The sequence below is a fragment of the Corvus cornix genome, chromosome 6 (assembly GCF_000738735.6).
Source record: "Corvus cornix cornix isolate S_Up_H32 chromosome 6, ASM73873v5, whole genome shotgun sequence".
Classification (NCBI taxonomy): domain Eukaryota; kingdom Metazoa; phylum Chordata; class Aves; order Passeriformes; family Corvidae; genus Corvus; species Corvus cornix.
Window position 1 is genome coordinate 32,557,378 of NC_046336.1, and position 24,398 is coordinate 32,581,775.

The window sequence follows — 24,398 nt, forward strand, 5'->3', positions numbered from 1 at the left end:
GGCTGTGGGAAGCATTATCGAGGACCCTTCTTCCAGCTACAGCAAGCCTTGAGTGTGGGTTTAGAAGAAGAGGGGAGCTGGTCTGGCAGCTCTGCCTAGTCGTGGGGAGCCCATGAGGGATCTGCTCTGTCCCTTGGCTGAGTTGGTTCAGTTTGCTGATTCAGTCAGGAAAACGCTGCCTTTTTTTTTTTTTTTTTTTCCTTTCTCCTTTCTGGGTTAGTTTGTTTTTCCAGTTAGCTGTATCAGTGCAAGGGGCACAGCAGGAGTAAGAGGCTGGGAGATAGCAAGTGAGTGAATTCAGGCTGTTGTTCTTAATTGTGCTTTTAATTGCTGTTCATTTGGACCACAGGGATGCCTGGCTGCCCTGTGACAATGGGGAGCCTTCCCTGCAGGACAATGAAATAAACGGCATTCCCATTGCCTCCCAAGCAAGATGGGATGCCCGTGAGTTGGAAGTGCTGTGGTGGCAGATGCCCAGCAGGATGTTTGGTTGCGTGGAGACCTCACAGCACATCCTGCTATCTGAAGGAGGGCCACAGGGAAGCTGGGGAGGGACTCTTCATCAGCAATTGTAGTGACAGGACAAGGCGGAATGGGTACAATTTGAATAAGAGGTAATTTAGGTTGGATATTAGGAAGAAACTTTATTACTGTAGGGGCAGTGAGGCACTGGCAGAGGCTGCACAGGGAGGTTGTGGATGTGCCATCCCTGGAACTGTTCAAGCCCAGGTGGGATACAGCCTTGACCAACCTGGTCCAGTGGGAGGCCCATGGCAGGGGGTTGGAAAAGGTCCATTCCAACCCCTTAACACTACGTCTCCATGTTGGTGTGTGCCTCAATGAGATGCTGCCGGCCTGGCAGGTCTATGTGCGGGGACTCCTGCCTTGGGGACTTCCACTGCCTCAGGGCAGAGCCCGTGGAGGCAAAAATCGCCTTGAAGGCTTTCCTTTTTTCCGGCCTAACACCGCCGTCTCCAGTAGCGGGGGCTCGCAGAGGGCTCCGGGGAGCCGCAGCTCCGGCCTTCAGAACACAGACCCAAGGCCGCCATTTTGCGCTCCCCCGAGACGCCCCCACACGCCCCCGCCCCTCGCCGCTGTCCCGCCAGTGCGCGTGCGCGGGAGGCGGGGCGGTGTGCGCCGTGCGCGCCCCCGCCCCTATATAAGGGTGGGAGCGGCCGGCGCCGGCGGCGCCGCATTGCAGACGGATAACGAAGCGGTGATTATGGCGCGGCCGCTGATCCTCGGGCTCCTCAGCCTCCTTGGGCTCCTGGCCGCCGGTAAGCACTGCCTTCCGAGCTCCTTCCCCGTCAGCTGAGCCCCGGCGGGCTCGAGGAGAGGTTCTCTGAGCGCCCAGCGGGACGAGGGCAGCGCGGAGGGGGCGAGGCCGATCCTAATGCTGTTTGTATTCCCTCAACAGGACCCGCTCCCAGATCCGAAACAGAGGAAGCAGCGATGAGGGAGGGTGGTGGGAGTGGGGCTTTCAAGGGCGCCTTCGGGATGGCTGTGGTGGAAATGCTGTGTTTGGGGGGGGCGGGTCGCCCAAAAATAGCCCCAGGGAGAAGCGGGGAGTCCCCTTGAGGATCCGGCCATTCCCGCTGCTGGTAGGGAAATGACTTCCCGATGGCACGAATCGGGCAGCTCAGACCCCAGGTTGGTGGGGACAATTGGGAGGGACTGTTTTTCCTGCCAGCAGCGGTGTTTATCTCCGTCACTTCAGGGATAGATGGCTGCTAATCCTCTTGCAGATGGTGGGAGGTTGCCTTTGCTGTTGTGTTTTTGCATTAGGAGCTCCTGCTCCATATGGAAAATTCCACTGATTCTGCTGCTCGCTGCCTCGGTACCTGTTGTTGCTGAGGTGAAAATGATGGGAAGAATAGATGATACTCTCCCTTTAGCTGTAGGATTAGAGGTTAGAACATGCGATGCTTGTGTTTTGTACATTGCAGAAGCTTGACAGAGGTATGGAAATGGTTCATAGTCTGATGAGTGGTAATACACCTTTAGGTTGTGGGGTGGAATAGCCAGAACCCCCAAAATGTAAGGATGTGATGTACACAGTTACTTGGCGAATTTTCTTCTAAATAAGATTATTTTAATCTTAGAGCTTATTTGCTTACAAGTTTAACCTGCGGCATTTCTAAAAGCAACCAAGAGAAAAAGCCCAACTGGCTGTTTAAAGGCCACAGGAGTAACCAGCTGGCATAGCACAGTAAATGACCCTATGAAATTTTTCATGATTGTACTTTACCGTAGTTTTAATGTCATGAAATCATAGAATGGCCTGGGTTGGAAGGGATCTTAAAGGTCATGTAGTTCCAACCGCCTGCTGAGGACAGGGACACTTTCCCCTAGATACACTGATAATATTTAATATGCTGATACGTGGGCTGTTTAGTGGATTATCTCAGACTTTTCAGTCAGGAAGCAAGAAAGCAAATGCCAGCTTTCAATCTGCATGTGTATCTGCTTTAATAGTGTCTTTTGAGTCTGCTCTACACTGGGTTAGCTGCCATCAGTTACCACTCCTGGGACTGTTTCTAAATCGCTGAAATCATTGCAGTTTCTTGTGCTTTGGAAATGAAAAGGCTTCACCTTGAAGTATCCACCAGCTTTCCCTTTAGTGTATTTAGGGAAATTGTAATGAGAAACCAGTTCAGCAATGAGAGTTTGCTTGGCCTACATGTTAAAGGCATGGTATGCAGCTGAGGGTAGCAGGAGACTAGTCAGGCCTGTTTTTCCTTAGGAAGTCGCTCTTTTAACACAAATAAACAGCTGTCTTTTTTCACCAGGGTTCTGTTATGAGTGCTAATTGCCTCACCTACCATGCAGATTTTCCTGAAGATTTTGCTGTGACTACCCGAAACACCGTTTTCGTCTGCTGAGCTCGCTAATTAGCTGTATAAAAATTCAGCCACCCTTGTCAGATCCTAATGGAGTCACTTGGCTGCCTTACAGGCCGTGAGGGTTTTTGGTTGACCTACTTACAGAGCTTCTGTGCATCTTCCCTTTAAGGGAGATACAGAGGAATTAAAGCAGGCTGTACAGGTCCTGGCACCTCCGGACTACTGATGCGCACTCTGATTATTCCGTGTCTTTGAGGCCAGGGAAGGAGGAGGAAGGCTGGCTGTGCTGTTAAAGTGGGACTCAGTTTCTCTTTAACTGAATATTTCCCCCCTTTTCCTAAATTAAGTTAAGCTGGGAGTGGAAAGTAAAAACTTTGAGGATATGATTTTTTCCACATCCACCCTCCCCTAAAATAGTAGACTTAAAACCTTGTAAGGAAGGAAGATTCAAGTTAATGTGTATGTTCTCTAGGAAACACTGGTCAGAACATCTGGGGACAGGAAATTTGTAGGCTGAGTTAGCCTGTCTTGGATTTTCTTGAGGGTGTGAATGAAGCAGATAATTGGACTGTGTTCTGTAGTTTGCAGGCTTGTTCTGCTATCAGTGTGGTTTCTAACAAAGAAAGCCAGGCTGCAGCCCACTGCTGCAGATTAAATTAGAAGAGTGGAGGGTGTCTTGTATCAGCAGTGGTGTGTCCAGCAGGACCAGGGCAGTGACTGTCCCCCTGTGCTGGACACTGCTGAGGCTTCACCTCAAATCTTGTGTCCAGTTCTGGGTCTTCACTACAAGGACACTGAGGTGCTGGAGCATGTCCAGAGAAGGGAACGGAGCTGGGGAAGGGTCTGGAGGGTAAGTCCAGTGAGGAGCAGCTGAGGGAGCTGGGAAAGGGGCTCAGCCTGGAGAAAAGGAGGCTCAGGGGGGCCCTTCTCACTCTCTGCAACTCTGTGACAGGAGCAGGGAGCCAGGTGGGGGTCAGGCTCTGCTCCCAAGGAACAAGTGACAAGCTGTGCCAGGGGAGGTTAAGGTTGGAAATAAGGAGAAATTCCTTCTCGGAAAGGGTTGTCAGGCCCTGAAATGGGCTACCCAGGGAGGTGGTGGTGTCACCATCTTTGGAGGTATTCAAGAAACATCTGGACCTGGCACTCAGTGCTCTGGTTTGGATGACAAGGTGGTGACTGGTCACAGGTCGAACTTGATGATTTTAGAGGTATTTTCCAACCTAAATGGGGCTGTGATTATATAAAAATAAAACCTGTGTTTTGTTGGAGGAGTAACTGGATACGAGGCACTGTCAGGCCATCACATACCGTAGCAGGTGCTTTGATAGCACACCAGTCATGTGCCCTGTGCAAACCTGCCCTTGCACAATCCCCTCCTTGTTTGCTGGGGAGGTATAAATAGAAAGGGTTGCTGTTGGTTGTGTCTGGAGGAGCTGATCCAGCCGTTCTGCCTGCTCCCAGTCACGCTGGGCTGAGTGCTCCACTGGAGCCGCAGAGCTGCCTGAGCCCAGTGCGGCCTTGCTGCACTCCTGATTTGTGCTGTTTGTGCACCAGAAAGGAGCTGTTCTGGGAGCCTCCGAACACCGAGATGATGTGGAGGCTGGAGCAAGAGAGAGGGAGCTTGTCAGCAAAACTGGATCTGTCACCTGATGTCAGCTGAAGCTTCCCAGGAGGCTGGACTGTGGCTATTTCAGGGAAGGCTTTTCTGGTATAAAGTGCAGGGACATTTTGATTTTGTATCTGTGGGGGAAGCAGGACCAATTACTGCTGCTTGCCATGGGTTTTTGTTTCAGTATCTCATGTAGATCTGATTCTTCAGAGCAGGTTGGGGCAACGCCTTAGAACTCTGTGACATAAAAAGAGAGAATTTATTTTTTCTGAAAGGATTTACTCACTTTGTTTTATTTTTTTTCTTTATGGAGCAGCTTTTAAATGCAATTCATTTGCTGCTATTAAAATATCAGAGTTGCTTTTGCAATTTAAAAAGGCTACGTTGACGTGTGTGTATATATTTCAGGGCAGTGCCTCTATGTATATGGTCATGGGGCAGTGTTTGGTTTCAGCTGCTAGATAGCAGATTTTCCCAGTCTTTGTGCTGTGGATATGTTTGTCTGGTGAAAAGGGGCTGTTAAATACAGGATTGCTGCAGAGACTCACATGAAATCTGTCCCCTGCATCCCTGCAAAAAAACCCTCAGAACAAAAGCAGAAAGAATGGAGATGGACAACAAGTATGCCCAAAACATTTTTGTGTATTTCTTCAGGGATCTGCTGCTACTCATAACTTTGGGAATATCTTAGCATACTGTATGGGACCACTTACTCCTGATGACTACCAGGTGCCCTAGAACATCCACTTCTCTTCTGGATTCTGCCGTAGAAAATCTCAGGCAGAAGTCAGGCCTTGCTTGGCAACATACGGCCAACTTGGAGATTATTCTCTTGCAACCTTTGTAGTTACCTGGGACAATTCACTGGGCCAGTAGAGGTGATTTTACTGTCCCACCTCATCCAGTTCTCTGCTCTCTGTAACTTCATTGTGATTGCTTGTACCTACACAAACTGCTTCTCTTGCCATGCTTCTGGTGAGGGAAGCAAGGGAGCACCTGAGGTAGAGGCAGTGTCCCAAAATGAGAATGAGCTCCCCACTTTGGGGAGGACCCTGGTTGTGGTGTTAACTCCAAATTAATTTCTTGCCCATCACTCTAGTTAGAAATGTTTCAGGCTTGGTTTTTTGTCAGTAGATACTGGACAGGAAGACTCATTTTTAACTGGAATGCTGGTAACACTAGCCACATTTCCTCCAGTTTTTCTTCAAATTGCCTGTAATCCCTCAAATGTTATGGTCACTTTTACTGCCTCATTAATCCAGACGCATAGAGTAGCCCTTTGGCAAGAGTCACTGGTGTGTGATGCAGTTATGACTTCTGAAGTTTTACTATTAACTGACCAGAGAGGCTGTGAAGTATTGGGCCCTTCAGATAACTTTAGGTTGGGGTCACTCCTTCACTTCTTGACACTTTGTAAGCTTCAGTGAAGAGAGGTTGATCCCTCTTGACTTCTTTAACTTAAACACGCTTTGCTTTTGCAAGTATCAAAGGACATGGGGAAAAGTCAGTAACTAACAGAGCCCAGATGGCAGAGGCTGATGCATTCACTTGGTGTTTGGTGTCTCTGGGAGATAATGAACGACTTTTTTTAACATTGCAAGTAGGACAGCCTGAGAATAACATCCCTCCTGATGAATAGGTTAATACACTTGGACAAGTTGGACTGTCACAAAAGCGTAAGAGTTGACAGCACCCCAAATGATCTTCACATTTTACTTCAATCCATTGAGTTGAACAGCAGCTCAGCACTTTCCTTGAGGTTTTTTTTTCCAAATTACAGGTTAATTTGTCTGTAACCAAGGGTTTTTCTAGCAGTTTGGTTTGGAGGAGGCTGGAGTCTTCAGGTTGAATTTCTCTGTGTTCTGGATGGTAGTTTCCTAGTTCATCCTTTGGCTCTTTAAGGTATCTGGTCTGGGTCCTTAGAATCCCTGTTCACTGATGCTTATATAAGGTGTTAACTTTAAGTCTCATTTGTAGCTTCAGGGCAGCTTTGGAGGGGATTTCTTGGGATGTTTTTCTGAGAATCTAAGGGAAAAAATTCTGACTGGCTCTCCGTGGAAGAAGAGTGACACAAATGCTTGAGGGAAGGGAAGGTGTTTTCCAAGAAAGGTAATTGCCTAGCAGTTTTCCTGTAGCTGTCCTTGCAGAATGATAATCCAGACATTATAAGCTTCCTTTTAGGTCCCTGTTTCCTGGAGAGGAGTGGAGAACTGAGCTGTGCTTTCACATGCAAGGCTCTATAAGCCAAGTGGAAAAGGTGATATTTTCTGAGGGTCCATCACCTCTACTTCTCAAATTTGTGTCTGTGTGTTAGGATAAACTTGGTAAAGCAAAGGCTGTTTTTCCTTAAATTGAAGAAGCTACATCTGAAGTGGTTCAAGCAGGGAGAAACCAGTGAAAAGGACAAGTAAAGAAACACCTTGGCCTTCACAGATAAACTTGTTTGATGCTCTAAAAATAGTGGCTTGCAAGAACTTCAGGAAACAGGGGGGACAGGTCTTGGTGGGCATGACATGTGACTGTTGAGAGCTAATCTACAGAGAAAGGAGAAATCTATTAAAAAATAGATGACCTTAGATAAGGAAGAATATATAAAATAGAGATGCTAGAGATAACAAAGGAAGTAATTCCCTTGGGTTTTTCCATCAAGCATTGAGAACTCTGTGAGGTACCTGATGGTGCTTTGCTTTCTCTTGGGTTACTGCTGTGCTGGGGATGTGACGTACCATGTTAAAGTATTGCTCCTTTTGTAGCTAAGGCTATTTGGAGGGAAGAGTTAAAACTCAAAACTATTTGTTCTGAGGCAGCACAAGGTCTTAACACACTTCACTGGCATGTTTGCTTTTGTTGTAATATAAGTTAATATAGGAGGGAAAAATTCTGTTTCATAGTTAAATAGGAGAACAAGCTAAAAGGGAAAAAGTGGTAAAGAGTAAAGAGTTTCCATCTATTCTTTTCTGAATCTGCAAGATCTGAATTAATGCTGCCTTTTTTTAGCTTTGTTTTTGTTTTTCCCAGAATGTTCAGAAAAGGAGGGTGGATTTTGTTGCAATGAAGGTGCATCCTTTCATATTAGATACAATATTTCAAACAAAAGTACTTCCACATATTACAGAACAAACTAATAAAAGTTTAACTGACTTTGAAGTAACTGTGGAAGGTGTCAGAAAAGAAGCCGTGATTAGTGTGCATCATCTTTATTCTGTAGTTGCTCTAAAATGTGCCAACCATGTGTGGCCTTAACAAGCAGATTTGCTTAGTCACTGTGTGACTGGAAAGTTCTGTACTGAAAACATAAAATTTAGAGTTGTCTTTTCAGAAGAAAAGAACTTCGCCATGTCCTTTGCAGCAGAAAGGGCACTGCTGTTCCATCATTTTCTGTTTTCTCTAGGTAAGTTCATGTTGTAGGTTCATCCTGTGGTGTAGCTGATTCAGGTTTCTTGAATCTGTTGGCTTTTTTGACAGAAAGGTCGGGAGGTATAGTGGCATTTCCTCTTGCTCTGATGTTGTGCAGGAGTGAGGACTTTAAATAATACCAGTGGGAAAGTGTTTGGAGTGCGCACTTCCATCCTAAAACAGTTTTTAGTCACTGGCTTACTTCTTCTGTCTCTTAATCCCTGTTATTTTCAAGTTCTTGTAAGATTGTCTTTGGTCCTCTCTAGAGGATGGCAGATAGAATTAGTGTCCTTATTGTCAAATTTGAGGTGACTGTGTGTCCAGTGGCACTGCTTTGAGCAGAATCTGAACAAAGTGTTGCTGTTTACACCCCTTCTGAGAAAATACTTCTTTTTCAGGGTGGTGAGATGTATTGCAGGGAAACAGTGCAGTCAGAGGCATGAATAGTCAATGCACTGTCAAAAATCAATCTAATTTTAAGACTTTTTCTTTTCCTCCTTGTGAACAAGTTGGAGCATTGTGACTGTGTGAGCATCTGATACAGAAGCCATGCAACAGGAAATTTGTGAAAGACACACAGCCAACAAAGCTGATAAGTAAAAATAAATCTGAAGCACAGTATTTTTTAAATGCACTTAATAATGACCTGTTGCTAAGGCTGTGAGGAAGAAGGAACAATACATTGTTCTGAAGCTGGTACAGATCTGAAAAGTCATACAGTGACAGGATCTTAAAAGTAAAAAAGCAAACAAAACCAGAGAGCTCACTAAGAGCCTAATCAAACCAGTGCAAGTGACAGCATGAATGCCTCCATTTGGCTTTTAACACTCTCCTAAATCAAGAGTTTGATAAACTGCTTGGAATAACTATTACTGGAGTTGTATAGTTCAGTTTTGTAGTCTATATAGTATGCTTCAATGTGGGGGGGGGGTAATTGTCTTTTGATAAAGGCATACGTTAAAAGCTGTACTTGTAAACAGCTGGGAACCCTTAATTCCACTGTTTAAAGTCCAAGTCTTGATTGACTTTATTCAGAGCTCGGCTCTGCCTTCCAGAGCCTTCCTACCACTGTTCAATGCCAGTATCTGAAAGGGAAGAATAACTTTCCCTCAACCAAGTGTATTCTTGTTAATTGTCACTCTGCCAGAGCTGACAGCTCTTTGGCTGGCCAGTCTGACTTTGAAAATTAACTATTCTTAGTGCTTGCAGATCAATAATGCTGGAGTTTAGAATAGACTGTAAATACTTTGCTAACCATACATTATTAGAAGCTTTGAAGTCTTACTCGTGCATTCTCCCAAGCAATACCAGTGTACTGTACTGCTCAAGAATAATATGCAATGAAGGCTTTTGGCTGGGAAGAGAGGGTGGCAAGCATCAAGCTCTTGTGTAAAAGATTAGGCGTGCAAAGCACATTTTTCTTAAAATGAATGGGTCATTCCTCTGAAATCCAGTATAAACAGGCTTTATAAATCAACAGCTGAGAAGGCTACAGAATGCCACCTATAAAACAGTGTTTCTCTGGCTGTTTGATGAGTGGTGGCCATGTACCTTCTAGATGCACTGGTAATTCAGCTTTAAATCAATCCTCTAACTGCCTAGAACAAGACATGAGAAATGGAAAAGTGATTATTCATCTGTTGTAACCTTATTAGAAGCTTCACAGGAATGAAACAGCTTAAATACTGCCTCGTGGTGGACAGTGTAATTTGCCAGGGTTTTGTAATGTGTGTTGATGTAAAGATAACAACACCTGTACAGCTAATAGGTTTGAACAGGTTCGGTTTATATTTTGTTTTGGGGTTTTTTTTTTTATTTTTATAAACTTTGGCAGCAGTGCCTTGTAGGCTTGGATCATGGTGGGTTTCTTTGGAGCCTGTCTGCTGGAGCCTTTCAGGAGTTGTTTCTTGATTGGTTAGTACAATGTAGGGCATTGTCTCCTGAAGATACAGAGCTTACTGACAGATAGGATGGTTTCAGAAACTGGTAGAAATTGGGTGTCAGGTCCAGACAGCATAATTAAAAAAAAGAAGCTTGGAAAGTCAGTGAAAATGTGCATTTGATTCACTTGTCCTACTGATTACTCATAGTGCAGATATCTTACAATTCTTTACCAGGACTGTCCAGTAAAGGTGTGCTGTGTCTTACTTGAAAACTTTATAGGTTGCAGGGCAGTCCCACATGGGATGGGAGGTAATGTCCAAAAAAGGACTGGTACATTTTTTCACCCCCACAGATTTTTCTGTACACAGTTGAAGGCCTGACCAAGAGAAAAAAAGGAAGTCTAAGTAGGTTTAGTAGGTTTGATAACTATGATAGAACATTCCTTAAGAGCATTCTTAAAGCTTTCTGTTTATGGTCAGTGTTTTGGTCTGTACCTGCTCTTAAGTCTTCCATGCAATATGCACATTGTTGTGGCTCCTAATCTAATTTCTGCCCTCACTCTCTAACTTGCTGTGTGAGAACAGGATGGTTCATGTGGGAGGAGGAATGCAGACAGCAATTGCAAGCTGGTTCAGAGTTGAAGTGACAGTAGGACAGGAGAACAGGGAGGTTGTAGCTTTGGGAATCAGCTGAGGAATAGATTTCTGTAATGAGCAGTTTTTCTGTTTCAAGTCATCTGGTAGTTCTTGTGTGCTAAGCAAAGTGAGGTTTTCTATTTTCGGGATTTTAAAAATTTTTTTTACAAAAGGTGGATGATGGGGGAAGGGACTGCTGAGGTGCTGAGACTTGGGCACTTCATGAGGGAAGTTCAACTGTTGTGGCTTTTCTAGTTTTTTTTTCTTTGAATCTCTAATCAGAGTTTGGGATGCGTAAAAAATTGCTGGATTGAAATGTGCTTAAAAAGATTAATAAACAGGTGGTTGTACTGCTTACTTTGCAGTGGGAATCATCCAAGCACGCAGCTGGAAAGGTTGATTCTGTTTCTCTCTCTGGCAGCCGTGGCAAGCCCTGTCCTGTGGCAGAAGGAATGTGTGAAGGGGCCGGAGGTGTGGTGCCAGAGCATTCGCACCGCGTCGCAGTGCGGGGCGGTGAAACACTGCCAGCAGAATGTCTGGAACAAGCCTGCCGTGGTAAGTGTGAACCTCTGAGACCTCCCAGGCCCACCTGGGGCTGAGGTGGCTGGTTTCCATATGCTGAGGAAGATTTCTCAAAGCCTCTGATTGGAGTTAAGTGCTACATCTGACTCTGTCATTTGGGTGCTAGATAAACGTTGCTTTTCACTGCTCTGTCTTGCACAACTTGTCTGCTGACTTCTCCCGTGACCTGTTGTACAATCACCCAGCAATGTATGGAATGGAGCTTGTGGATTTCACTTGTTCCTCTTTATTACTGGCTCCTAATTCATAGGAATCTTTTCCGAACTTGAGCAATTACTATGAAAAAAGCTGTGGATTTCTTTAGGTCTTTCTCAAAGGTTACAATTCCCAGAAAGATGCAGCATATGCTAAATTATGAAAGTCATAATAAGTAAATAGTAGTACCAATATTACATTTAGTGCAGCTTTTCAAGTTGCATTTGCACTAAATGTGAGGGCTGCTTTACTAGATGTAGCTGTAGTTTGGGTATTGTTTCACAGTTTTCTAGGGGAGAAAAAGGTGTTTTACTCACAGATGCATTCAGTCCACACTGGCTGTGTCTGTGCAGAGGTACTTCAGTTTAAGGAAAAACAGGGGAAGGGAGGAATGTCAGAGCACCATTACAATGATTGAAGCTGCCTGAAATGTTCTAAGATTACTAGCAAGTATGAATGCACTGAAGAAAATGGTAAAAGAAGAAGGTGTCTTGGGGCAATCAACTATATTATACTTCAAGGGACTGGGACAAGGTGAAATGAGCAAGTGGTAGCATGCCAGCTTTTTCATACAGTGTTGGTTTACTGAAGAAACTGGAGCTAGACATGCTTGAAATAGCCTCACTCTTTGTTTAAAAATACCTTTTCCCACCCTGGCCTCAACCAGTATTTCTTCCTTAACTTAATTCCAAATCTGTTTGTTCTTTCTGTTGTTCTTTTCAGTTGTTCACACACTTCTCTTACAGGCAGTTAATTCTTTCTCCAAGTAACTCTCTGCTTTGCTCTCCAGAGCAGTATTCCCTGTGACTTGTGTAAGGAGCTTGTGACGGTGGCTGGCAAGGTTTTGAAGGATAATGGCACTGAGGTAAGCAGAGCTCCTTTTCTCCTCACCCCAAAACACTATTTGGTTTCAAGATCTCGTGGTGAGGGGGTGGAAGAGTAGTCTGTTTTCCTAACATAAGCAGCAGATGTTGAAAGTGCATGAGGAAAAGGCTTTTAAACAGCCTTTATTGGTTTAGAAATTAGCACATTCTAGAGCCTCCCATGCCTTAACACATCTGTGATTGACTGTAGATGCTTAATAAAATTGTTCTTGTGCCAGTGGGGCAGCAGTCTTAAAAGATAGGGCACTGCAGTCTGTAGGAGTGAGTGGTTAACCAAGTGAGTAAACCAAGTGGCCTTCATTTTGTTTTCTGAGCACTGCTTCCCTTTTTCTTTTGTCAGCCTGTGAGTTCTTTGGATAAACAAGTCACGGTCCCACGAGCCCATAAGTTCACTTTCTGCTCTTAAATGTAAATGTTTGGTTCTGGTGAGGCTGGACTGTGCAGGCCACACAAGCAGTGTTACATGTTTTTGCTGTGGCAGGGTCTCATTGAAGGCCCAGAACTGGGGAAAATATGTCTATAGTGTAGAACCTCATTCTAGTTTTGCTTGTTCTTACCTGGACCTACCTGAGTCTGAGGAGCTAGTTTCAGGCTTTGTATTGAGCATTTTGGGAATGGAAGGAGCATTTGAGAGAGAGATAATCTATCTATGCTCACTGCATCTTTCATAGGACGAGATCCGCTCTTACTTGGAAAAGACGTGCGAGTTTCTTCCTGACCCAGGCCTGGTCTCTGAGTGCAAAGAAATTGTGGATTCCTACCTTCCAGTTATCATGGATATGATCAAGGAAGAGCTTGTAAGTAGATAACAATTTTCAGCTGTTGGTATTAAAAGTTGTGCTCCTGTTGATGCCCAAATTTCTCTTCTGCGTAAGATTGTGCATAGGATCTTTCAATCCTGTGTGGATCACTGGTAGTATTAGTTTGAAGCCTGCTTCCTTGCTGTGAAATGTTTTCCCTGTCTTACCATGTTTCAGCTGAATGACTCTCTACTCTGAGCTTTAAAAGTGGCATCAGTTTGGAGCTTTATGTGTGTATCTTGTCTCCCTTAGGATAAACCTGAGGTTGTGTGCAGTGCCCTCGCTCTGTGCCAGTCCCTTCAGAAGCACCTTGCAGCAATGAAGCTCCAGAAGCAGCTCCAGACCAATAAGATCCCAGAGCTGGATTTCTCTGAACTGGCATCCCCGTTCATGGCTAACGTGCCTCTTCTCCTTTACCCTCAGGACAAGCCCAAGCAGAAGCTTAAGGTAAGGGTGCCAGGGCTGTTCCAGTGTGGACCATATGTATAATCTCGGATTAAGTTCTACAGTCTGTAAAGGCAAGTCTTGTGCTGTGCTGTTGCCATCCAGGACTGTGGTAATCAAGCAGGTCTTGCTGGAAACAATTTCTTCTGAGAGAAAGCTTGGCACCAGGGTTCAAAGGAAGAACAACTCTTCTCGTATTTTGAGCAACCTGCTAGCTGTGCCCCTCAGGGGATGCATTTGTCTCTGAATGTAGAGGTGACAGACTGGATTGGAAAAGAGCAAATAGTTGACAAAGGGGGAATAGATGAGGCAATGAACTTGGGTGCAGAGGCTGAGTGTTGACAGCAAGCCGGGGTGTGGGAGTTGAGCAGTGACTGGATTGAGAACAAGCTGCTGTGGGTGGAGCAGATAAGAACTATGCTGGATTTAGAAACCTCCCCACTGTGGTCTGTAACAAAACCAAGAGATTTGAAGATTGGGTATCTTAACTGTTATCTCTACTTTGAAGCCAGGTAGGTACCTAATCTCCATCTAGTGGCTGGTGCACACACCAGCAGTAGCTTGTCTCCCTACTAGCTCAAGCTTCAAAGTATTCTACAGGGTGTTTATTAAGGTTTGCATATTGCTCAGAATAGCTTGTAAAACTTGGTAGTAACAGAAGCATCTAAAACATGTCATGTGAAGTTATGTCAACTTCAGTTTCCTTTCACTCTTTGTCCAGGCGAGTGGGGATGTGTGCCAAGATTGCATTCAGCTGGTCACTGATGTTCAGGAAGCTGTGAAGACAAACTCCTCTTTTGTAAAGTCTTTGGTTGCTCATGCCAAGGAGGAGTGTGACCGTTTGGGACCAGGGATGTCCGATATGGTAAACTGTCCTTTTTTGTTGAAAAATTCTGTTCCGGTAAGCAAACATAAAATAGTTTGCTCAGTGCCTTAATCCCCTGATCATATTCTCTATTTAATATCACAAAGGAGACTCTGATGCATGTGTTAACACAGTAGAACAATAACACTAAAGTTGTAAACTTAATGGTCAGGAAAGTTGGGTGGGGTGTGTGGGACTGGAGAGGAGGAGAAAGACTCCAGATTGCTTTTAGCCATTAAAGGCCTTTTTCACAAAAATGGTCTGGCTGGGTAATGTGGTCGTATCAATGAGGGGGAGGGCTCTTTGACCTGAGAGGAAGAGAAAAGGCTAAGCAGTTAACTGTGCAGCAGTTTAGTAACCTGCAATGCCATTTTGTATTTGGGACAAGCTCTGAAAGACCTGTTGTTATGAAGTAGAACAGGTAAATTAATACCTTGAGATGTATTAGAAAATTCTAGATGAACTCTACAGCATGAGTGGTTTGATAGTCACAAGACTTTCTTTTCCCAATTCCTGCAGTGCAAGACCTACATCTCTGAGTATTCTGACTTGGCCATCCAGATGATGATGCACATGGTAAGATCAGCAGAGTGTAGTATTTGCTCTCAATTAATTTTTCTGGCTTATGTAGCTGGCTTCTTTGGGAACAGGAAACATGCACTGCAGTAAAACTTCGGGGAGAGCCCTTGCTCTGTAAGTCTTGGTGTTAATGCTTTGAACTTGGTGTTTGAATAATAATTTCAGTTTCAAGATGCTTTCTTCAGCACTTTTCTTTCCATTTTATAACCACTTCTGCACTGCAAAAGGCACTTTAATCCTTTGAAATGTGAAGATAGATTACACATGTTCCTTTATATTCTTTTATCTCAGTCCTGTACTTACATCACTTCCCCCTCCCCCAAATACTGTGTTAAGGATATTAGAGTTGTCTTTGTCACAGTTTCGCAAAATTGGCTCACGTGTTAGAGATAAGGTGTCTCCTGGAAGCAAGGCTAAACATCCTTCGGGAATTGCTGTCTCAGGGCTCCTGCTCTCTGGGCTCTTGGCAGGAGCCATGCAAAGTGAGTGGTACCTTCTGCAGCAACATGCATTTACCTCTGACCACCTCGATAGCACCTCTTTATCCAGAGAGCTGAGGGCCTTTAAAAAAAGAGCTTAGCCTTTCCTTAGAGAATGCAGTCCCTAGATGCCACAGGTGACACAACAAATTACAGGTGAGTTTCTGAGTAGAATATGTGGCTGACTTGAACCTGAAGTTGGCAACATAGTGGCCTTTTTTTGTTTCCAGTTGCTAAAGGCTACTTAGAAGCTCATTGTGTTTCTTAAACATTCTGGGGGGAAGTCAATCTTTGTTCCAGCAGCACTAAGTTTCTCATTTTAAGCATTGCAGTGCAGTGTGTTGTTAATACCTGAAATTGGAATATGACTACACCTTGTATGCATCTAAGTGTTGTCCGGCCTCTTCGGAGGTAGTCTTGCCCACAATGCATTAATAACTGCAAATGAATAATGCTGGTTAGCACTGTGCAATTAAATGTGAGTTGCTCTAGCTGAGGATCTTTGGGGTGGGGACTGTGTCATATTCCATTATCTTCGTGGAAAGAATTTATGCAGTTCCAAGTGCTTGACATGTTTTTTTCTCTTAACTGTTATCTTAATTTCTCCTTTCTTCCTCTGTCTCCAATCTCCCCTGTCAACAGAAGGATCAGGTAGGTGAGCAACTTGCCTGTGGTGGTAGCCTGCTTGTAGTTCACCCTTTGCTCTTAAAGAGCTTGTGGTTCACTTCTTGCTCTCTTAGCTGTACACATGGTGTGATTGTACTCAGTGCTGACAGATACAAGGGATATTTATGTGATTAAAACAGAGAAAGACTGTAGGCTTCATCCGGTGCATCAGTCCTACTTCCAGCTCCAGATACCACTTTGTGCTACTAAGATTTCAACTTGATTATGCCTTGGCCAGTAGACCAGAAAATATCCTCCCTCTTATAGAAGAAGGATAGATGTGGAAAAAGCATGCCAGTGGCTCCCGTCAGCTGCTGGTTTGAAGTCTGGGCTCAAAAGGGCTTGGAGCAAAGCTGTCCCCAGGTCTTTCCTTGGTTAACCTTTAAATCCAGAACAGTGGTATAGATGTTTGAAGTATATGAATTGAAAAGATGAAGGCTTCCTGGAGCAATTTGGGCTTTTAATTTAACCTGTCCTGTGAGACCTTGTGTCTGTCATGTCTCTGTGAGAGAACATGTGTGTATGTGGGTGTTGCTGTAACATTAATACCTGGAACTGCTTCTGACAATGCATGAACCAAAGGGCTTGATTTAGGGGTGCTGCCTGGAGTAGTCTGAAGCAGCACAGTATCTCTGGTGTGCTGCTTTTGCCTGTGCATGAGATTGTGGCATGATATATTAATATTAACTCTAGGATAAGCCTCTGCTGTAAGAAGCTTGTGACAGGTGAGATGTGATCTTCTGATTACCTATAGGACCAAGGGTGTCTTTTTCTAGCTTAAGTAGACTTTAGGTGGGAAAATTCAAGTTTTGTGTCTCTCTCACTTTGCGTATCCTCCTCAGAGCAGTTTGCCTCATATCTGGCATTTCTTTGTGCATTTAGTAATGTATGTTTCAAAAAAGAAGTGCATGAGGAGTGTGTTTCTTTGAGAAAGACTTAGCCTTTCTAAAGACTGATACTGTTTGCTCTTTTCTCTTACTGTGAGAAGAACATGTGAAGTTCAGTTGTTGCAGTACAAATGGTTAGGCTTGAGTTTTAACAAGCTCAACTTTTGTTTCTTGTAGGCTGTGTTCAGTAATGCAAGAAACTGTTTCTGTTTGCAGAATGTGATGTTTCTGGCAGCTTTAAAGAAGGTAGTTTGTGGATGAGGAAAGAGGTTCTTTCTTCTTAGGCATTTCTTTCAGCTTTTGGGTGAACTCTGAAGTCAGGATAATTGACGTCTCCTGTGATTACTTAAAGCTGGGGAGCAGCTTTGTGGATGCAGGTCTGATGTGATGCTGCTGGTGGCCTGTTTTGGTGTTGGTAGCTCTTAAGTCAGCTCCTTTCAAAGGGCGTGGGTAGTGTGGCTCATGGGACGTGGTTTTTTAAATGGGGGTTTTAACCTCTTCCTCTTTAACAGGAACTGCTAAATTTCATCCAGTAGCTGTCCTGCCTATAACCTTACCAAATGCTTTGGCAATACTTGAAGTAGAAGTAGTCATGAAACTTCTAGTTGTGTTGGAGCCTTTTAAAATTTAGAGCCCTGCTCACAGGCTCTGTAGAAAGGGCAGAGACTTCTAGACTTTTAAAAATTCCTTGTACATCTCTTTTCAGCAACCAAAGGACATTTGTGCCATGGTTGGGTTCTGTTCTTCTGTGGAATCTGTTCCCCTTCAGCCTCTGGTGCCAGCTCACGTGGTTCATGAGGTGAAAATGGAAACTGTGGAGGTAAGATGGGGTTTTTGTACTTTGCTTTCCTTTTTGCTTTAGTGTAACAAACTCAGTGAAACAGAAAAAGATGAGCTTTTATGCACAGAATAATCCAAGTCTTCCTGCATATAAATTCCTGGCCTTTTCTTGTTTCTGATGCTGATTTGTGAAGTAGGAAAGCTGATGATTTGTTTCAAAACCAAAGCTACAAGGTAATGTTTCAGGATTGAAAGGGGAACTCTTGTTCCAGCAGTTCTGAGTGACACCTTAAATGTAAATTCTTAGTTTGAGTTTTGCTCTTTGTTTGGAGTAATACTTTGATCACTTTTAAAAATGGGGCAGCACTCTCTATATGCAGATGGGTGATCAGGGTCAGAATGCTGAAGCTCTTGAGTTTGAAGAAGCGCCTTGTCTTCTCCAAAGTTTTTTTTGTGAACAGGAGGATGTCTCAATTCTAGGAAATGTTGTCCTCCATTAAGGTATTGTAAAAACCACTATATATTTCCCTTGATTTCTGTCTCTGTGGGATTGCTTATTTCTTTGTGTCTACTAAATTCAACTCCTTATATAGCCTGGGGGTTGTAGTCTTGAAATTGGTCATACAAAAGGCCTGTTCATTCAGACAGGCTTTTTCTGAGACCTTTGAGGTTGGCTTTGGGTTCTGTGTGACCTTTTGAATACAGCCCAAACTGAGCAGTTAGGTGAATGCTGTTAGGAATTGTCCCTGTCAAGTGGGGTCCATTGCTGCTGTATTGTTTGTGTATTTCTTCTGTGTACTCAGAAAGCCGTAGTTCAAGAGAAGACTTTTTCTCTGTGTGAAATCTGTGAGACCATGGTGAAAGAAGTGACTGGCCTCTTGGAGAGCAACAAGACAGAGGTGTGTGAGTTGGTGGGCATGGTACCCCTTCCTAGGCTTTGGCTGAGATGGGGCCGTAGTGAAGGGGGAAGGAAAGTTAATTTTATTGCCTGTTTTCACAACAGCAAAATTTCTGTCCTGGGTGGGACAAAAAAAGATACGCTTATGAACTGAGTCAAATTTCTCTCCCTCATTTACTCCTCCTCCCCTGTGCTTCAGGAGGAAATTGTGCATGAGATGGAGGTGGTCTGCCGCCTGTTCCCGGGAAGTGTCAAGGACCAGTGCAAGGACTTCATCGAGGTCTATGGCCAGGCTGTGATTGACATGCTCTTGGAGGCAACAAATCCTGAAGCTGTGTGTGCCATGCTGAAATGCTGTGCAGCTGGCAAGCTTCCCCAGCAGCCAGGTGGGTGATGAGGGGTCTGTGGTGTTCAGAATGAGCTGGTTCAGCTATGATGAGCTCTCTCTTGAGGACACTGCAGATACTGCCTCTTTTCTTCTCTTTGGGGGAACTACCCAAGCACTGATGTTTGGTTTGGTTTTTATTTTTCTCAGTTGTAGTGAAACCTGCAGGTGGCTTCTGTGATATTTGTAAGATGGTGGTGGCTTATGCAGACAAAGAGCTAGAGAAGAATGCCACGACAGCTGAAATCGAAGCGTTGCTGGAAAAAGTCTGTCACTTCCTGCCAGAATCTGTCAGTGATCAGGTAAGGTGTTTGTGCAGGAGGCAGACTAAAAAGCCATGGTCTTGGTGGTTGGGAACTGTCCCTGTTGAGTTGTTTGGTTTGCATAGGTCCTAACAGTGACAATTATGCTTAACTTCATTTTCTGAGTGTTTTACCTGACAGTCTGTCTACATGCTAATTTTAGGTTCGTCTCTCAAGTGTGTCTGCTTCTGCTCTAAATGTCCAGGTACTCCTAACAGAGGTCTCTGTGTTTGGCCAAATGCCTTCTCGTGGCTAGAGACAAACTGTCCACAGGTGCAGCTGGGACTGGCTTGTGTCCGGCAACCTGACCCTTCACAGATTTTTCCCTTTACTAGTTAGCACCAAAGCATAACAACTTCTCCTGTGCTGTAGAGCAAATAAAGGGGGAAAAGGCTTGATCTGAGGCAGCTGAATGACCTTGCTGTGTGGCAGTCTGCCTTCCAGTCAGGAAAAGGCAGATGGAGATAAACAGAAGGATGAAACACGGAATCCTGGAATGGTTTGGGTTGGAAGGGACCTTAAAGACTAATTCCAACCCCCCTGCCATAGGCAGGGACATCTTGCAGAGTATTTGGGAAAACTAGAGAGCAGCTTCTCTTGCTGGTTTTTTAACAGCCTTCTCTGCTAAAGACTGGGAGGAGTTTGGGGTGCAGGGGGTTAGGTTTGCTCAGTTCTCATCCTTGGGAGTTGGCAGTCCTTTGAATAGATGTCTGCTTTTAAGGGCCTGAATTGACTGGCTGGATTGTTGGACTGATTTGCAGTCAGGAAAAGTTTGCCTGGAAATCCTCTGAGGACAGTGGGTGGGAACAGTTGAAGGTTTGTTGTTTTTTTTTCTCAACACTCTTCCTGTTCAGGGGATTAATGAAGTAATTGGAAGTAGGCTGCTGTAATTTCAGTGGGACACCTGTTAGACCACTGATACCAAGATTTACCTGAAAATCTTATTATGTGGCTGCTGAGTGTCAGCAAGTGGCAACTGCTTGTAAGTTTACTGGGGATAGAATATAGAGGCTTGAAGCAGCTGTGGAACAGCTCTTCCTGCTGTGAGGCTGTTTAATAGCTGTGGTTGGTTTATTAATTGATGCCATTCGTCTCTGCTGAGAGTGGCAGCATCTTCCTTAGCTCTGACGGTGGCCTCTCCACTAGAGGGAGAGAGGCTGTTCCTGGCAGAAAGTGCTCCTGGTGCTGCCTGGTCTGAGGGAATGAATAGCTTGAGTCCAAGTGCTTAGGAGTCCTTGCTACTGTCCTGCTCAGGATGTTTGTCTCCAGCTGGTTCCGTGTGCTTTCCTCTTGAGACAGGAGTGATCTCATGATCAGAGATGAAGCTTTGCAGTCAAAGCTTCTCCTGCTTGGTTCTTTTCCCAAAGCCTGTCCTGTTTGGTTCTTTTCCTTGTGATCCCTTCTCTCCTCATAACCTGTCTGCAGGCAGCTGCAGGCAGGTAGGAGCTAGCAAAAAACAATGTAGTTGTGTGATTAGTGCCTGACTCCTTTGCTGTCTGCAGAGCTCAAGCCTCTGCTGTATCCTTGTGGAGTGTGTCCTTGGGGTGTTCGGGGTAGCATGCAGGCATGCCTGCTGCAGACCACACATTCCTCTGCTTTCAGAGGCTCCAACGGAAGAATCTCTCACCCTGTGTTTTGTTACAGTGTGTGCAGTTTGTGGAACAGTATGAACCCGTGGTTGTGCAACTCTTGGCAGAGGTGATGGATCCCACTTTTGTTTGCACTGTGAGTATTGCATTTGGTTTTATTGAGTGCAGGCTCTGATACAGTCCTGCCTACTGTCCTGGGTGCCTTTCAGTGCCCAGCATGCAGAAACTCCGCTGGAATCAAAATCAGCACGCTGAATGCTTAGAGCAAGCCCCTTGAGCAAGGCCTGGGGCTTACTGCCTGGCCTGACTGCCAGCCTAGCACAAGGAAGGGCAGAAGGAGAGAGCTGCCAGTGGTTATCCACTGCTGAGGTTCAGTGACAGGGTGTTGTGATGTGCCCTAAGTGTGGTGGGAGGTAAAGTGACATTTCCTGAGAAAGGTCCCTCTCTGTAAGACCTGTTTTTCAAAACTTGATATGAAGGAGTTGCAGTAACTTAATTCTCCCCTGCTTTGTGGCTGCTGGTTCAGCTGCAGGTGTGACCTCCGTGAGAGCTCTGGCAGCTCCTGCTCCTGTGCAGCTTCCACACTCACTCAGGTGGAAGCTCATACATAAGGCTGGACTTGAGATCTCTTGGTGCAATTAGAAAGATGCTGACTATGCTGCTCTTTTCCCAGAAACTCGGAGTCTGTGAGTCAACTAAAGAGCCTCTCCTGGGGAATGATGCCTGTGTCTGGGGTCCAGGCTACTGGTGTAAGAACATGGACACTGCTGCTCAGTGCAACGTACGTAAAGCAGGGTTCTGCCTCCAGTTTCCTATTGATCTTTGACAGCTCCTTCTGAGCTTCTTTTGGCTTCTACCACACTTTGAAGTGGATGAATTCCAGTTGAAAAAATAACCAAATGGGTACTAGTTTGATTAAAAGGTGTTTCATAGCTCTTAGCTTTCCTCTTCTTTTTGTATCCCCCACCTGTCTGCTAGTATTTCAGAATCTATAGTAAGGCACAGTGTCAGCTTTATATTTAGTTAGTGTTCCTGCAGCCAACAGACCATGTCACAATCTCTCATCAGGCTCTAAAAATTGGCTTCCAGTATTGCTTTTTCTGCCAGGCCTTAATGGCTAAGGGTCATCAGCCTTTTCTGAAAGCTCCTGGCTGGTGGGACCAAGGATGTTATTTATTCTAGTCCTCTTTGAAATCACTTACTTTAAGAAAAACATATTTACTCCCGAGATCTTGGCTCAGGATAAGGTGTTGAACTGCTTGTTTGCAAACTGGCTTTTTTCCACTAATATCAGCTGTTTCTTCCCCTTTAGGCTGTTGATCACTGCAAACGTCATGTGTGGAACTAGAAGAAGAATTTCCAGTTCTGAAGGTTTGCCATGGCTCTTAGGAAATGCGGGCTGAGGTTGGCGGAGAGCTGTATCTCACATGTCCCTCCTCTCTGCCTCATTAACAATTTGACCTTCAAGTTCCTTTGTTGTAACTCTTCTGTAGCAGTGCTGCTGTTGAAGGATCAGATCTTCATCGTTGACTTAACAAAGATATTCCCGATTGTACAGTTTAACTCATTATGCTCCTAAAAATAGTCAGTGTGTTGTAGATTTTTTTTTTTTTTAAATCAGTAGGCTGACGTGGTTTTTTTATGTGCTGGGAACAATGACAGAGATGATGACATGAGACAAGGCTCTTATATTTTAATTTTAAAAAAAGAACAAGGTAGCAACTAAACTTTCAAATGTCTTTCTGTAGGCAGCATTGGGAAGATTTTATATGCTTTGCATTTTTAACATCTGGCTGGAATGTTTCTTTTCTATGTATGGGAACTCTAAGGGATAATGTTGAATCTGGAAATCCTTTCAGCTGGAATTTTCAAAGCTCTACAGATGCAGAGGAGGGGGCTTTGTGTGCCCAGCTAGCTTTCAAAGTAACTGGTACTTTAAAAGATGCATTTGAGTGATCACGCTTGTGGCTCATGGTGTTGTTACAGCTAAGGAAAACCCTCCCTCAGCCTTTGATCACATCCTTCTGATTTCCTTGGACTACTTGGTCTCAGCATGGGTGTTCTGCTGCCAAGCCCTGTCCAGTGGGATGTCAGTCTCCTGAAGCATGCTGGCATACCTGAGGAATGACTCTGTTTTTTCTTATCCTAGTTGCTCAATTCTGCTTAGTCTTGCAGCTTCCCACAGGCAGCCAGCTGGGTGCTGAGGAGGAAGCGTGAGCTGTCACTGGAAGATGGAGGAGGATCAAGTCAGCAGGAGCTGGGAATATGTCAAAGGGAGTTCAGCATTGAGGACAGAATTTTTGGAAAAACGGGTTTTATTGTAAACTGTTCGTTCCTTGATGTGCTTTTTTTCTCACAGCATATTTCAGTCATCTGAAACTTGTGAGGTGCTGTGAGGTCTGGGGGCACCTCCCCCTGCTACCCACCCACTCTCACTGACACCCTTCTGAGTAACTGGAGGTATGAGTTGTTATCCAGAGTTCCCATTTCTGTTGGGAAGTGCAGCAAGCAGAGATGGCAGGTGGTAGGAGCACTAAAGTAGGTATTTGAAGCTCTGCTGGCACACCTGACAGCCTGCCTTTCAGACCTCTCTGAAATTCCACTGAAATGGCCTGAAATCCCAAAAAACAGCCTTCAAGGCAGACTGCTACCCTGGGAACATGGCAGGCCCTTGATGTTGAGGGGTCCTTGGGAGTGAGAATCCTGCTTGTATTCCTTGGGATGGGCCTTGCATTGGGTGTGCACTTCTGATCACATTAATCCCCACAACAGAGGCACCGAAGTAGCTCTGAGGAGACCTTGGGAAGGAGCAGCTGGGCAGATGTGGAGCTTTGAAAATTCCAGTCCTGTTCAGAAAGATGCTGGTAACTCCTGCTGTTCCTGTGGTGTGTGGAGCATGCAGGAGCTTCCCTAACAGCGCTGTAGCAGCAAGTAGAGTATTTTTCCTTGGAAAACCACGGGACTGCTGGTTTTTGGTTGATCTGTGTACATACTAAAAGCCTGGGCAGTGCTAACACATGGCAGCAGAGGTTGGTCTCTCCTGTTTCCTGAATGCTGAAGCACTCATGGCTTTAAACAAGAGGAGAAAAAAGGAAAATTTCTGCTAAAGACATAAAATACCTGCAGCTTTCTGTCCTGACAGGCTTGTGCAGTGGTTCTGGTGGTGTATCCCAGCTGGGGTAGATAGAGCAGATAGGAAATGGGCTCTGTTCTTTTGTCATCACTGCCCTGGAGGGACGGGCTGTGTTACACCACGGTACAGAGGGTGGCATGTGGTGTTTTAAACTGGATGGCGTGGATCTTTCTTGGGGGCAGGTGGAGCTGCACTGACAACTTGGCAGGGTGGGAAGGTTTTATTTTCTTGGGGTTTTTAGCAGGATTCATGCTGGTGACCTGCTGGGCAAGGCAAACCAGGGGAAGTCCTGTGCTGCTGCTGGGAGTCCCTTTAGTTTTTTCCCTTCCTGTGGACTGTGGCACCTGACCTGCTTGAGTCATGCTGGGGGGACACATGCAGTTGCTTTCTAAAGAACATTGTCTTGATTTTTTTCTTTTTTTTTTTTTTTTTTTTTGCACAAAAGCTTCCTTAATGAACAATAAAAACTTCTGTAAACCGGTAAGTTCTTGTGTTTCATTTTCTTCATTGGCAAAGGATCTTGTTGAGGTTCCCTGTGGCTGCAGGGCCAAGAGAAGGCACAT

At 44.8% G+C, this 24,398-nt stretch overlaps 1 protein-coding gene across 9 annotated transcripts; it reads left to right on the top strand.

The window, feature by feature from the left end:
* Positions 1-1,168: 1,168 nt before the first annotated feature.
* LOC104690138 (prosaposin) lies at positions 1,169-24,319 on the top strand. 9 transcript variants are annotated; one of them, XM_019286539.2, is made up of 17 exons: positions 1,169-1,277; positions 10,789-10,922; positions 11,935-12,009; positions 12,700-12,825; positions 13,081-13,275; positions 13,994-14,137; positions 14,657-14,713; positions 15,838-15,846; positions 16,926-16,994; positions 17,455-17,568; positions 18,332-18,427; positions 18,626-18,812; positions 18,962-19,113; positions 19,277-19,318; positions 20,758-20,838; positions 21,376-21,483; positions 22,015-24,319. In XM_019286539.2, the coding sequence occupies exons 1-17, from the start codon at positions 1,223-1,225 to the stop codon at positions 22,048-22,050; spliced, it is 1,680 nt and encodes a 559-aa protein (XP_019142084.1). In that variant the 5' UTR covers positions 1,169-1,222; the 3' UTR covers positions 22,051-24,319. The 9 variants fall into 9 exon arrangements, with proteins under 9 accessions (XP_019142084.1, XP_019142085.1, XP_019142086.1 ...); XM_019286540.2 differs by having other exon boundaries at positions 15,841-15,846; XM_019286541.2 differs by lacking the exon at positions 19,277-19,318.
* Positions 24,320-24,398: the final 79 nt, after the last annotated feature.

Excerpts from the sequence above, each read along its gene's own strand:
- LOC104690138 (XM_019286539.2), top strand. The coding sequence starts at position 1,223 with ATGGCGCGGCCGCTGATCCTCGGGCTCCTCAGCCTCCTTGGGCTCCTG. Across the intron at positions 10,923-11,934 it reads TCTGGAACAAGCCTGCCGTG|AGCAGTATTCCCTGTGACTT; the intron begins GTAAGTGTGAAC and ends TTTGCTCTCCAG. Across the intron at positions 12,010-12,699 it reads TGAAGGATAATGGCACTGAG|GACGAGATCCGCTCTTACTT; the intron begins GTAAGCAGAGCT and ends CATCTTTCATAG.